This window comes from Olea europaea, unplaced genomic scaffold (assembly GCF_002742605.1).
Source record: "Olea europaea var. sylvestris unplaced genomic scaffold, O_europaea_v1 scaffold683, whole genome shotgun sequence".
Lineage (NCBI taxonomy): Eukaryota > Viridiplantae > Streptophyta > Magnoliopsida > Lamiales > Oleaceae > Olea > Olea europaea.
This window is the reverse complement of record NW_019265217.1, coordinates 178,701-193,340: the sequence shown is the minus strand read 5'-3', so window position 1 is coordinate 193,340 and position 14,640 is coordinate 178,701. Positions and strand designations below refer to the sequence as shown.

General features: G+C 42.2%; 2 protein-coding genes across 2 annotated transcripts; one reads left to right on the top strand and one right to left on the bottom strand.

Moving 5' to 3' along the window:
* Positions 1-5,007: 5,007 nt before the first annotated feature.
* LOC111390490 lies at positions 5,008-6,413 on the bottom strand. The gene is made up of 2 exons (XM_023015537.1): positions 5,947-6,413; positions 5,008-5,905 (listed from the first exon to the last, which is right to left on the bottom strand). Exons 1-2 carry the CDS (start codon positions 6,411-6,413, stop codon positions 5,008-5,010), a joined length of 1,365 nt encoding a protein of 454 aa, XP_022871305.1.
* A 6,287-nt stretch (positions 6,414-12,700) lies between these two features.
* On the top strand, positions 12,701-14,608 carry LOC111390486 (bidirectional sugar transporter SWEET7). Its single transcript, XM_023015534.1, has 5 exons — positions 12,701-12,791; positions 13,187-13,223; positions 13,320-13,698; positions 13,962-14,081; positions 14,176-14,608. Exons 1-5 carry the CDS (start codon positions 12,749-12,751, stop codon positions 14,365-14,367), a joined length of 771 nt encoding a protein of 256 aa, XP_022871302.1. The 5' UTR covers positions 12,701-12,748; the 3' UTR covers positions 14,368-14,608.
* Positions 14,609-14,640: the final 32 nt, after the last annotated feature.

Sequence of the window (14,640 nt, the reverse complement as noted above, 5' to 3'; positions counted from 1 at the left end):
AAAACTCAAACAGCGAAATTAATAGAATTGATTAATCTAGCTAAACTGATTAAGACTAGTTTGATCATTCTTATAATTGATGTCTTCGAAAACAAATGTGAAAAATAGAGTGGTGACGGTTTGTATAGATGATCTAGGCATGGCATAGCATGCAAGGGCGGATCCACGAAATTTTTCTAGTCGAACAATATTATTAAAGGTAAAAAAAACGAGTAGGGACACATTATTATATTATTCTTTTCTGAAACAATAGATGAAGAGGAGACGAATATTACAAAAAATTATACGATTATTACCTGCTCTAATTGACATCCATGGCTTCACTGCTTCAATTTCATCGATTTCATTAATTTGCGACCTTATTGTTTTGGTGGAAATTGGGGGTTTCATCCAAATGTTTTAGGTTTCGGTGGGGACGTGAGTGAGGTTTAGTGGGGGAGTTGGAATGGATTATGGAAGGGTTTGTACTGTGTAGATCAACGGCATCCACCTATTTTATAATATTTCGGCCAATTATTTGGCCCATTTTCATTTTTTAAGTGGGCTGTGATAAATGGGGCGGCCCCAAATTCAGTGCGGGCATGAATCCGCCCCTGATGGCATGTTCAAATTCCAGTGACTACCATTTCTTTGTTCAAATGGGCTTTAGTGAATTTTGCACAACTTTTTTTTATAGAAAAATTGGAATTACAATCCATAAAGGGAGCTGAACTCTTTACTCGGCTCATGCTTAATTTTAGAATGACCGTAAAGTTTGTGATTCTTCTTTAAAAAAAAAAAAAAAAAAAAAAAGATTGAATCCTGATGCTACCGAAAAATATCACCTGAAAATCTCGAGCTTGATGACTCAGATGGAACACGAACTGCGCATTCCAGTACCTGAAATAAAGGCAACGAGGTGTGTGCTCGTCGCCCCTCTGATGCTTAAGTCAGACAGGAAATTTTATGCATGAGGCTATAAATTGAGGATAATAATGAAGAACGTACCTTTGCAATGAGCACAGGTTGTGTATTTATAGGTGTCAGCGGTGGAGTCCTAGGAGGACTTATTATGCCACAATCCTTCTCCTCGTAGGAAAAGGAGTTGGTGTTTCACCTCAAGTATTCAAATCACTGTCTGAGTCAAAGAAGGAGTTTAACAAGGTAGGGATTGTGTTCAAGGTAGAATTAGTACTTCCACAGGTCACATATGAAGATTGACGAGTCGACACACAAATACCCGACCTTAAATGCCCGACCTTGTTTTGGTGTTTTTTGAGGATGATAAGGTCGGGGTTGCATGATATGGTCGGGGTCAAGTGGTTGAGTTCAGTTCTAACTAGATCTAGAATCATCACTGGCCCCCGTGCATCGAGGTCGTAGATGCCGTTTCATTCTGGTTTACGAGCGAAGATGTAGAGGCATGAACGTCCAGATGTTTCTCCACGTGTCGAGTGTTTGATGGGATGTCAGAGAACGATCTCAGATGGCTGCCATGTGTAATGTCAGAGCACGACCTTAGATTCTCGCCACGTGTCTTGGTCCAAGGGGTGAGATTGCATGACCGTTGGTATTCCTCAGTCCCCGATAAATATCCCAATTTTCACTCTCATTTTTTCACTTTTAACTCTCAACTCCCAGTAAATCGAGCTCGAGTTCGGGGATTAGTAGGGTTTGTGAGCGACTATCCACAGAGGTAAGAGTTCGAGCCCTTAAGTTGTTTTATTTGATTATAGCATAATGTCGAGTAGTGATAGCACATGGTCAAGTAGTAGTGACAGTAATCAGGCTCCTAGGGACTCGAACCATAGTGATAGGCCTGAAGATGTAAATACATTCATTATACCTATGGCCATCCCCGTTAACTCCCATAGCGACGTCCTGACCTACCCCAAGGAACCGACCAAGTACAAAGAACATGTAATTATTAAAATAGCTAGAGAGTTCAGGGTCATGCCATTTTGCGATATTAGAACCCCAGGGCCAACTGAGACCGTGTTAGGAGCTCAGAGGAGGAGATGACCTTTTTTAGGGATGCTCTTAAGGCCGGGCTTAGGTGGCCTCTTCACCCATTTTTCATTCATTTTCTGACCTCATACTACCTGTGTCCGGGTCAACTAGCCCCGAATGGTTGGAGGTTATTAGTATATTTCTTCATACTATGTAGATGCCTCAAGGTTGAGCCTAGGGTCGACCTACTTCGAATGGTGTTTGATATGAAACTTTCCCCGGGGTATAACTGTTTTGTTTATTTATCAACAAAAGGGGGGGTTTAGAACTCCTGATACCTCGAGCTCACTTCGAGGTTGGAAGGAACGTTTCTTTTTTGTGAAACCTCAAGACCTCGATCATCCCTTTTGCCCAAGGCGGGAAATCCCCAATAAAGATAGGTTTAACGAAGGTCAGGCCTATTTTGAGGTTTTAGAGAGAGATAGGCCGAGGTTAGTGAACCACGACCCCCTTGCAGACAAGATCGATTTCTTGCTTGAAGATGACACCCTCGACCTTGCTACCGTGAAAGGCCTCGAGGGTACGATCTTTCTTTTTATGCATTATTTGATATTTCATGGATAATCATCGATCTATAGTTCGAGCTAATGCCTTTAAATTTTTGCTTGTAGAATTTGAGATGTCTTTCGATCCATCAGCCCTCTTGGACAATGTTCATAAAAAGGCCAAGGGCCCGAAATCAAAAGCCCCGACAACGGCTTCATCCAAGGAGAAGAAGCGGGCACGGGAGGCCGCCCGTCCAACCATGGTGGATTTGGGGCAGAGGTCACAAAACCCGACCCCTCCGAAGTAGCCGATCCCTCAACAAGAAGTCCGAGCTCGCACCCTTTGTGATGGGTCGGACCTCTTAGCTGATGATGACGACCATATGCCCACGAAATCGCTCGAGGAGTACGCCGACTGTGCTCTCATTCAGGGCATAGTTGATAAATATGAGAATGTGGTCGATATAAACGAAGGAGTTCGGACCCTAGAGCTCCTTACACTGAAGGTACGTTTTTAATATGAATGCTCGTGTAGCCCTGATCGGTTTCGTAATTTGTACTAACATCAGGCTTCATACATGTTTTTGCAGACACTCAGCGTCGCTCGGGGTCTTGGACTGAAGGGTTTGAATTCTTCAGATCGCATAGCCGAGCTTGAAGTCAAGAGCGAGGTTGCATTTAAGAGGGCCAAGGAGCTTGAAAAGGCCCTGGAGGCGGCCAAGGCGGACCTCAAGAAGGCGGAGGAAGAGGTCGAGTTTGCAAGGGGCGAAGCAGAGGAGGCGAAGCTCGAGCTTATTCACTCGCGAAGCTCTTTTGAGGCGGAGCTTGCGCAGGTTCGAACTGAAACCCGAGCTCAGGCCATTGATGACTTCAAGAAGTCCGACGAGTTCAAAACTCTCCTGGGTCAGTATGGGTCTGGCTCGTACTACTATGGGTTGCGGCTAGCTCGGTCATTCCTTAGGACGAAGCTCCCCGAGGATTTGAAGCCTATAGTGGAGGAGTTAAAGACCGTGAACGAGCTCGCTAAGGACCTTGAGCTATCCTCCTCCGAGGGTGATGGGGACGATGATGATGACGATGCTGGAACCCCCGACAATGGAGGGGGTAGTGACCATATTGACCTAGACTAGACCCTTCCCGACCCCATGTTTGACATTTTTGTAATAATTTTTCTTTTGCTAATGTTGTCTGCCCGATCTGGGCTTATGTACTTACTTTGGTTTTAAATACATGCAAGTTTATTGCTCGAACTGGGCCTCTATCTTTTAATGGGAATTTTATCAGTTCATGCATTTTATTATTCAGATCGTGTGTTGATCCTGTATTGTAATTTTGAATTCGAGTTTTCATTAGAGTTTAGAGTTCGGTTGTTAGTGAATGTGTCCTAGTCTTTAAACTTATAGCTCGTGCGCGTGGAGTATTTCGGGTGTCTTTTTCTGAGTTCAGTGACGTACCTTTGGGAGAAATTAGATCGCACACTAGTGTTGAACTCTTGTTCATATCGAGGGTTGACCCCAACATCTAAGTTCGATGGTGTACCTTTGGGGGAACTAGATCGCGCACTAGTGTTTAATTCTTGTTCATATCAAGGGTTGATCCCAACATCTAAGTTCAGTGGTGTACCTTTGGGGGAACTAGATTGTGCACTAGTGTTTAATTCTTGTTCATATCAAGGGTTGATCCCAACATCCAAGTTCGGTAGTGTTGGGGGCAACTATAATAATATTGACCCGACCTCGATCTTAAAATTCATGCATAGCCAAGCATTTAGAGATCTTTTAAGGTTGGGGATAACTGTACGCGTGCATATGCATTATGACCCGACCTCGAGCTAAAGATTATTTCGTTTCACGCCATTCTGAGGTCGGGCTTATATGCTCAACCCATAACAGCTTGAGGTCGTGTGTGGGATTGGTAAACGTATCAGCTGCATGCGCAGGGCATGACTTTACGCCAATTTAAGTAAAGGTATTAGCTGCATGCATAATTTAGTAAAGATATTAGCTGCATGCGCGGGGCACGGCCTTACGCTAATGTAAGTAAAGGTATTAACTGCATGCGCGGGGCACGGCATTACGCTAATTTAGTAAAGGTATTGGCTGCATGCGCGAGACACGACCTTACGCTAATTTAGTAAAGGTATTAGCTGCATGCGCGGGGCACGGCCTTATGCTAATTTACTAAAGATATTAGCTGCATGCGCGGGGCACGGCGTTACACTAATTTAGTAAAGGTATTAGCTGCATGCGCGGGGCATGGCCTTATGCTAATTTAATAAAGATATTAGCTGCATGCGCGGGGCACGGCTTTACGCTAATTTAATAGGGGATCAATATCATAAAGAAACTTCTTGTGTTATTTAAAAGGCTTAAGGGCGTTGCATACCCGAGCTTATTTGAGCATGAGCTAACTGGGCATTAGAGCCCGAAAAGTAAAAACGAAATTAAGAAAACATGAAGCGGGCATGCAAGCCCTAAAGGAAAATTATAGCTATAGCTAATCACTTGTAATATATTTTCTGATTGTTGGCGTTCTATGGCCTTGGGAGTGGATTCCCTGATGTATCTCTGAGGCTATAGGCTCCCCCTTTAAGTTTTCTTATGACCTCGTAGGGTCCTTCCCATGTCGGCCCAAGTTTCCCTGGTTGGTGCCCGGCTGCTTCTGCTTTCCTTAGGACAAGATCGCTGGCTCTAAATCTCCTATTCTTGACCTTCTTGTTGAAGTGCTTTGCCGTTCTGTTTTGGTAACTTGCAGTCCTAAGGGAAGCTTGCTCCCTTACCTCTTCAAGTAAGTCGAGATGTTCGGTAGTTTGTGTCTCTTTATTTGTCTCGAGCTTTCTTATTGTGGGGAGGCTAACCTCAATTGGAATGGTAGCCTCAAGTCCAAAAGCAAGCATGAATGGCGTTTCACCAGTTGCTGACTTGTGTGAAGTCCTATATGCCCACAGTATCGAAGGTAGCATGTCAGGCCAGTCACCTTTGGCGTCCCCTATCCTTGTTCGAAGGTCCTGCAATATGATTCGATTAGTTACTTCAGCTAATCCATTACTTTGTGGGTGTGAGATCGAGGTCAGGCGATGATCAATCCCATTGCTGGCGCAGAAGTTCTTGAACTGGGGATTGTCGAATTGTCTTCCATTATCTGTGGTGAGGACTTTTGGTATCCCGAATCTGCATATGATGAACTTCCATATAAATGATCTGAGCTTCGGTTCTGAAATTGTTGCTACAGGTTCTGCTTCTACGCACTTTGTAAAATACTCCACTGCCACAGCTACAAATTTTAATTGTCCTCGGGCCAAGGGAAAAGGCCCAAGAATATCAACTCCCCATTGCTCGAAGGGAGCTGAGTAGTGAATGGATGTCAGTTCCTCAGCAGGAGTATGTATGATGTTGCCAAAACTTTGCACTTTTCGCACTTCCGGACGTAATCTGTGGCATCTTTCTTCAGACTTGGCCAGTAGTATCCATACCTTATCAACTTATGTGCCAGAACTCGGGCTCCTTGGTGATTCCCACAAATGCTTTCGTGAATTTCAGTCATTGCTTGAAGGGACTCGGAGGGTCTGAGACACCTTAGATAAGGGAGTGTAAGACTTCTGCGGAACAGGACTCCTTCGATTATGCAATATCTAGCAGCTCTATACCGAATGCTTCGGGCAAGCCGAGGGTCTGCAGGAATGTTGCCATTACTTATGTAATCAACTATTGGATCCATCCAGGAGGGCTCATGGTCGATGTCCATGATACTTGGTTTCTGGGCTATACTTGGTTCTGCAACCATCTTGATGTGTACGGTTCTATCGAGCCCGTCAACACCCATGAAGACGAGTCTGGATAATGCATCGGCTTTGGCATTTTCGGCTCTGGCTACTTTCAGAATTTCACAACTTATGAACTGCCTCTGGAGGTCATGTACTTTCAAACAATATAAGCTCATTTTTTCATCCTTTCTTTCGAAAGACCCCTCGATTTGCGCGACCACTAGCTATGAGTCACTGAAAACTTTGACGTGCTCGCACTCAAGATTTTTCGCTAGTTCTAGGGCAATAACAACGGCTTCGTACTCTGCTTCGTTATTGGTAGCCTGGAATTCAAATCTGAGAGCGCATTGTATCTCTGTAAACTTGTATGGACTTGTGATAATAATGCCGGCCCCCGAGCCCGAGCTATTGGATGCTCCGTCAACAAAAATTTCCCATATTCCTGAGGTCGAGTTCGGGTTCCCGGCCGGTGTTTCTGAGGATCTCGGAGTGAGCTCTGCTATGAAGTCGGCCAAAGCTTGGGCCTTGATTGCAGGCCGTGGCTTGAATTCTATATCAAATTCGCCATGTTCAATTGCCCATTTCAGCAGTCTTCCTGAGACGTCCGGCTTCTGAAGTATATGTCTGAGAGGTTGGTTGGTGAGCACAACAATTGGATGTGACTAGAAGTATGGCCGTAATTTTCTAGCAGCCACTACTAAAGCAAGGGCGAGCTGTTCCGCAAGTGTGTATCGTGTTTCTGCATCGAGGAGCACTTTATTTACATAGTAGATAGGTTGCTGAACTCTTCCTTTTTCCTTTACTAAGACACCGCTTACTGCATTCTGAGAAACTGCCAAGTATAATAGCAGCGTGTCACCGAGTTCGGGTTTAGTAAGGACTGGAGGCGTTGATAATGTCTGTTTAAGCTCCTGAAAAGCTAAGTTGCATTCCTCGTTCCAGTCGAACCCTTTATTTCCCCTAAATAGTTTGAAAGAGGGGAGCACCTATCAGCTGCCCGGGAAACAAACCTGTTTAGTGCTGCTATGTGACCTGTCAACTTCTGAATGTCCCTTTTGCATTTAGGGGCCTCCATACTTATCAGAGCTTGGATTTTATCGGGATTTGCCTCTATTCCTCTGTGCGTGATCATAAAACCCAGGAATTTTCCAAATGCCACCCCAAATGCACATTTTGCCGGGTTGAGCTTCACGTTGTACCTCCGTAACATAGCAAACACTTCCTCTAGATCAGAAACATGGCTACTCGACTGTTTGCTCTTGACCACCATATCATCCACATACGCTTCGACTGTTTTCCCAATTAGCTTGGCGAAGATCTTGTTCACTAACCTTTGATATGTTGCTTCAGCATTCTTCAGACCAAAGGGCATGACCCTGTAGCAGTAGATGGCTGAATCTGCCATGAATGAGGTCTTCTCTTGATCTTCTTCTGCCATGAGAATTTGGTGATACCCCGAGAAAGCATCCAAGAAGTTGTACAGCATATGACCTGACGTGCTATCTACGAGATTGTCAATTCTGGGCAGGGGATAACTGTCTTTGGGGCATGCTTTATTCAGATCTGTGAAGTCAATGCAAACTCGTCACTTTCCATTAGCTTTCTTGACAAGAACCACATTGGCAAGCCATTCAGGATATTGTACCTCTCGAACGAACTGTGCATTAAGGAGTTTGGTAATCTCCTCTTTTATGACTTCTCGTCTTTCCGGTGCAAACTGCCTCTTCCTTTGCTTCACAGGCCTTGCTTCCGGGTTCACGTTAAGTCTATGTACTGCAACATCTGGATCAATTCCAGGCATGTCCTCAACATTCCAAGTGAATACATCAATGTTTCGGGAGAGACAGCTTAAAAGTTCAGCCATGATCTCTGCATCTAACCCCCGACCAACTGTCACTTTTCTTCCGGGCTCGATCTCGACCTCCTCCAATCCTTCTACTGGAGCCAGCCTTCCGTAATTTTCGTGCTTGAGCTCGAGCTCTGTAACTTGCATGACGTCATTTTTGATTTTTCGAACGCTGATCACATAACACTGTCGGGCCACCGTTTGGTTGCCCCGGACTACCCCGATGCCATTAGGAGTAGGGAATTTCATAGCCAGGTGAAAAGTTGAGACAATAGCTCGAATTCTGTTGAGCATTGGTCTTCCCAATATGGCGTTGTAAGCCATCGGAGTACGGACGACTTCAAAGGTAGTGATCTGCGTTACCTGCTTACCTTCGGCTCCCAATGTTAAGGGTAACCCGACGATACCTTCTGGGGTGATGACCCCTCCTCCAAACCCTTGCAGGGGTGTTTTCACTAGCTTTAGTTGTTCTGACGAGATCCCCATTTGAACAAAAGCTTCGTGAGACAGTACGTTTGTTGCACTTCCATTATCTACCAGAATTCTCTTGACTTCAAAGTTGGTGATGATGGCCGATATGACAAGGGCATCATCATGGGGGAATGCTATGCCTTCCAAGTCATCCATTCCAAAACTGATGTCCTCTGTACGACCAAGATCTGGTCTTGAGATGATTGGTGGCTGTCTGGCATACTGTTTTCGCCCACTGCTAGAGTCTCCTCCCGAGGCTGTTCCTCCGACAATGATATTGATAGTGCCTGCAGTTGGTTGCTTGTTTCCCCGATCCTCTGGGCCTTTTCCCCCATTCTGGTTATTCCTCGGGCGTTTGTCATTGTTAATGTAAGAGCTCAGAAATCCTCTTCTTATAAGAGCTTCGATTTCCCGCTTTAAGGCCAGACAATCTTCTGTGGTATGGTCGTGATCTCTATGGAAATCACAGTATTTGCTCTTGTCACGAGTATCGGGGGGAGACCGCAATCGGGGAGGCCATTTCAGTTCCCTAGAGTCCTTGATTTCCATCAGGATGTTGGACCTCGAAGTGTTCAGGTAGGTAAAAGCCGTTGAAGGTGGATCCTTACTTGGTTTGACCCTAGGTGTCTCTTATCTTAAGCTGGACTCATGTGGCCTTTTCTGATCCAACCTCCCTGATGAGGTAACTTCCCTTTTTGGGGCCATGGTTTCTTCCATATTGATGTATTTCTCAGCCCGTGTGAGTAGCTCGGTTACTGACTTCGGCGGGATTTTAGACAAGGACATTTTGAATGCTTCGCACTTAATGGCGTAAGTCAGAGCTGAGACTGCAGCTGTGATATGTAGATCGGGGATCTAAAGCCTTTCTTTATTGAACTTGGTCATGAAACTGCGCAGTGTTTCGTTGGGTCCTTAACGCATCTGCATGAGCAATGCGGGTGTCTTTCTGATTCTTTTGCTGCTCGCAAAGAAAGCGGAGAACTTATTAGCCAAATCTAAGAAGGAGGTGATGGAGTTCGGTTCCAATGTGGAAAACCAATCTCTAGCCACATTTGTGAGGGTTTGGGGGAATGCCTTGCACATTACCGCCTCTGGTGCAACCTGTAAGTTCATGATATCCGTGTATACATTGAAATGATTGATGGGGTCGGTTGTCCCGTCGTACTCCTTTATCCGAGGATACTTGAACCTATCGGGAAGGGGGTACGAGAGGACTTCTGGAGTGAATGGTGTATTGGAGGTGAACCCTGTTGCTGCCCGAGTATTTTGTTGCATACCCGCTGCTATCCCTTCTTGAATAATTCTTGCAAGTTCGACGGAGTCTATTGTAACGGACCTTGAACCTGATGCAACTTGTGGTATCCCTGAGGTTCCAACCCCACCGTCATCATGGGCTGCATGATGATGAACTCGAGTCCGAGCATCTGCCATAAAGCCACCTTCAGGTGTTGGGGTGTGAGATGGATGCGAATTTCTCTGACTTAGCAGTTGGGTCAATGCAACCACCTGCTGGCGAAGTTCCTCAAAAGCTCTGGCGGAAACAACAGCTTGAGGAGGTGTTGGCATCTTCGACGACTCTTCTTGAGGAGTATGGTGTTCCTCAGGAGGTGGAGGGTTATCCGGGACTGATAAGCTTGCTGGAGGAAGACCTGAACGTGTATTGACCATGGCTTTTGGTAGCGAATTTCCCACAGACGGCGCCAATGATGCTACCAAAAAATATCACCTGAAAATCTTGAGCTTGATGACTAGGATGGAACACGAACTGCGCCTTCCAGTATCTGAAACAAAAGCAACGAGGTGTGTGCTCGTCGCCCCTCCGATGCTTACGTCAGACAGGGAATTTCATGCATGAGGTTATAAACTGAGGATAATAATGAAGAACGTACCTTTGGAATGAGCACAGGTTGTGTATTTATAGGTGTTAGCGGTGGAGTCCTAGGAGGACTTATTCTGCCACAATCCTTCTCCTCGTAGGAAAAGGAGTTGGTGTTTCACCTCAAGTATTCAAATCATTGTCTGAGTCAAAGAAGGAGTCTAACAAGATAGGGATTGTGTTCAAGGTAGAATTAGTGCTTTCACAGGTCACATATGAAGATTGACGAGTCGACACACACATACCTGACCTTAAATGCCCAACCTTGTTTTGGTGTTTTTTGAGGATGATAAGGTCGGGGTCAAGTCGTCGAGTTCGGTTCTAACTAGATTTGGAATCATCAAATCCCAATCTTGAGGGCCTCCACCGTTTCTTCCCTAGAGCTTTGTGAGGGAGGTAAGTCGCGGGATGTGCCCAAAAAATCCAGGAAATAAGAGTTGTTTGTACACTGTGCCTACAAGGAATCTAATTCATGTTTCAGAAATCGAACCCTCACACTGCGACTGTCAGTAAGGCGTGAGATAATTTCACTCTTGTCCTTTGCACCACTAGGCTTGTGATTCATTACATTCATGGGACATGTTCTTAGAACAAATATAGAATAAGGGTCTTCACCAATTCCTTTTTATCACTTTAATCATCAATTCAAAACATCTTAGTGACTAACATATATAATAAATCTTTTTCAGTGTATATATCAGATGCATAGAAACACATAATCAGAGGAACATATATTTTACATTTTGATTTGATATTGACGTCGTCTGCCATTGTTTAGGTAACATGTGATGTATTACGATATTTAAAAGTATTAAAGAATAAAATCTTTTCAAGAACTTTGTGTTCATCTAATCAACACAACTTCGTTTTTGTTATTATAATAAGTATTTACCGTATTAAAAATAAGCAAGTATAACGTTGTTAATCTTATAGTCCTAAATACCAAATGCATGATCGAATTACATGCTATTACCATGAGAAACCTGTTTCCAATCACACGATTATCTCCATTATTTACACGTAGGTAAAGTATTCCTCAAAATAAAGTTTTTTTTTTAATATATTTTATTAACATGAAGTTAGATCTGAGTAAAATTCAATGCAAAACTCTAAAAATAAATGCAACGGTTACCTGCTTATTTTCTTGAATAAATTAATGACATGATGATGTCTGCAATCCAAAAAAATAAATAAATAAATAAAAAATGCAAAATCTGAAACATGTTCATTTTCTTGAATAAATTAAGAAATAATGTTGTTTAGTTCTACTGGTGTTAAGTATCAATTCAATGTGTTGTGAGACTACTGTTTCATTTGACAATGTAGTAATAATTTCACCGTTACATAAACGAGTAATTCAATTAATCATTGAACAATGAATCGTGAAGTCACTATCACCTAGATTGATAATGTTCGCAATCAATAATTAAGAAAATTATTGAGAGCAATGATAAAATATTTAAATGACATTAACTGATACGTTATTTTAAATACGATCAATGATCATCTATAATCTCGATACATAACATTATTATTATTATTATTATTATTATTATTATTATTATTATTATTATTATTATTATTATTTTATGATAGGAGAACCTGCAGCCGCTACCCTTTAAGTGTGCACTGGATAAATTCTCGGGCTGATGAAATAGCCTGCAAATCACGCCAGTTAGGTAAATTGCACTAGACAAGCCCTGTGTGACAAGTTCGATCGAGAAAGTGTTGGTAGGGGGAATCGAATTCGTGACCAAAGGTTTCCGCGTTCATTTACTCCACCAACTCGGCTACCCTACGAGGGGCTACATAATATTATTTTATTATTAAACATAGACGAGTGCTTAGTGAATCTGCGCATACAGATGTCAAAATTCAGAACACCTTCTCCCATAACTGCAATGCATGCAAATCTACTATAGTTCTACGGATAAGGATAACTTAATTTCGGTCCTGAATTCGGTGCAAATACAGTAATCGCCAAATAAAATTAATAGTTTTTCACCAAAAGAATTATATTTCTAAACCAGAAACGCCATGCAAAAATCAGTTTCAAATTTAAGGTTTTTTGCATTACAGCTAAAACTGTAAGAATCTTGAATAAAGTGCCACATTTATGTCTGAATTTTGATGTTTCCATGTGTTTTTCTCTCTTAAGAAGCTGCATGTCAAGCAGGTGACATCATATGTATTTACAAAAGCCAAACTCCACCTCTTCGTCCCTGGCCTATATATACAACATTTGTCTTTCACATACAGATGCATATTTCTTCTTTTTTATAAGGATTTTCACTCTTTCTTTTCTTCTGTTGCTAGCCATGTTCTCTAATGAAGATGCTCGTACTGCTGTTGGGATTATAGGTCAGTTCTTGGTTTCACGTTCAACTGTGCTCTTTCCGGTGTATATATGCTTATTTACATATGGAGTTTGAGTTTTGGTGGTGGTTGGGTTGGGGCAGTGGCGGAGCTATGGTTTTCGCGAGGGAGATGAGAAAATATTGAAGGGACAAAATATACTTTTATCATAAAAATTTCTCTATAAATTTTGTAAAAATGTCAAAATGTTGACGGTATCGTCCGTACGACATTAAACGATAGATTTATTTAATTGAATCTATCAAGTATGGTCATTCTTTTGAACCGACTTATTGAAGAATTTCTTGAATTTTGAGGTTCTTTTCAAGTGAAAAAGTTGAAAATGACTTTTTTATCTTATACCTTTCAAACTAATGTAAATTTGATTTGTTTATTTTCAGGAAACATCATTGCACTCATATTGTTTTTGTCACCTGCGTGAGTTTCATTTCCTATTTCTTTTTAAAATATAATTGGTTGATTTTAGTAATATCAAAATGATTAAATTTAAAATTATTTTGTTTTATATTTCAGGCCAACATTTTATCGAATATGGAAGAAAAAATCAGTGGAACAGTACTCACCAGTGCCATACCTAGCCACCTTTGTGAATTGTGGGCTATGGGTTCTGTACGGACTGCCAATGGTGCACCCACATAGCACACTAGTGGTGACCATAAATGGTTCAGGGTTTGTAATTGAGGTTATATATTTGTTACTCTTTCTTATATACTCAGACAGAAAGAAGAGGCTGAGGTTGCTGTTAATAGTGGCAGCGGAATGCCTGTTCATGGCGGTTTTGGCCCTCCTCGTCCTAACTTTGGTCCATTCGATAAAACTCCGCTCGGCCATTGTTGGGAGCATATGCATGGTGGGTAACATTATGATGTACGCTTCACCGTTAGCAGTAATGGTGAGTTTGCTACACTTTCGAAAGATCCCCGTCCAAAATTTGTTGTCCAATTCACCGTCCACCAATGAATGATTGATACGTCATTTTACGTTAAGCTGTCATCTAATTTTAATCACGAAGTGTATTAATCATTCATTGAGTGGATAGCAAATTTTGGACAGCAGATCTGAAATCGTTTGTGTTTAGATAAATTACATTTATATTTGACAATCTATTTACTTATAAATATAAATCAGTATGATGAATTATTGTGTATGCTGCAGAAACTGGTGATCACCACAAGAAGTGTAGAGTTTATGCCATTTTTTCTTTCCCTTTTCTCCTTTCTCAATGGCATTAGTTGGACTAGTTATGCCCTCATTCGTTTTGATCCCTTCATCGCCGTAATTATTCTCGATCTTTCGCCTTTTATTATCGTCTTTAAATAATTAAAAATTCCATTCTTATCAATCTAATTGGAATTTTGTGATGATCAAGGCACCTAATGGGATGGGTTCACTACTTGGTTTGGCTCAATTAATTCTATATGCCACCTTCTACAAATCAACCCAAAGAATGATGACTGAAAGGAAGGCCAAATCTGAGGTGGGCTTGGTAGAAAAAGCATCTGCAGGAAATACAAAAAGATCCAACACTGAGAATCAAAATGGCAATGTTTTAGAAGTTTGACGGAGTAGGCCATTTCGCAGACTCGAATTGCAGTTTCTGTGTCTAATTTCATCTTCATTTTTCCTTTGCATGTTTTCAAAGCAACTTGAAAAGAATGCTACAGAAAACTTTTCATCGATGGTTTAAGGAAATGGATGTTTTTGTTGCTTGCTCAAATAATCATTGACAGAAATTTCATCGGTGATAGCCGATTGTACGATGATTGGTGACTTAATACGACGTACCGTCGTCAACGATTATTGACGGTAATGTTGTCAGTGATTTTATCGAGAA

What these genes read in the sequence shown, in the direction of transcription:
- LOC111390486 (XM_023015534.1), top strand. Translation starts at nt 12,749, where the DNA reads ATGTTCTCTAATGAAGATGCTCGTACTGCTGTTGGGATTATAG. An exon ending in TACTGCTGTTGGGATTATAG is followed by an intron (nt 12,792 to 13,186) that starts GTCAGTTCTTGG and finishes GTTTATTTTCAG; the next exon opens with GAAACATCATTGCACTCATA. An exon ending in ATATTGTTTTTGTCACCTGC is followed by an intron (nt 13,224 to 13,319) that starts GTGAGTTTCATT and finishes TTTATATTTCAG; the next exon opens with GCCAACATTTTATCGAATAT.
- LOC111390490 (XM_023015537.1), bottom strand. Translation starts at nt 6,413, where the DNA reads ATGAGCTTATATTGTTTGAAAGTACATGACCTCCAGAGGCAGTTCATA. An exon ending in CTGGCACATAAGTTGATAAG is followed by an intron (nt 5,906 to 5,946) that starts GTATGGATACTA and finishes AAGATGCCACAG; the next exon opens with ATTACGTCCGGAAGTGCGAA.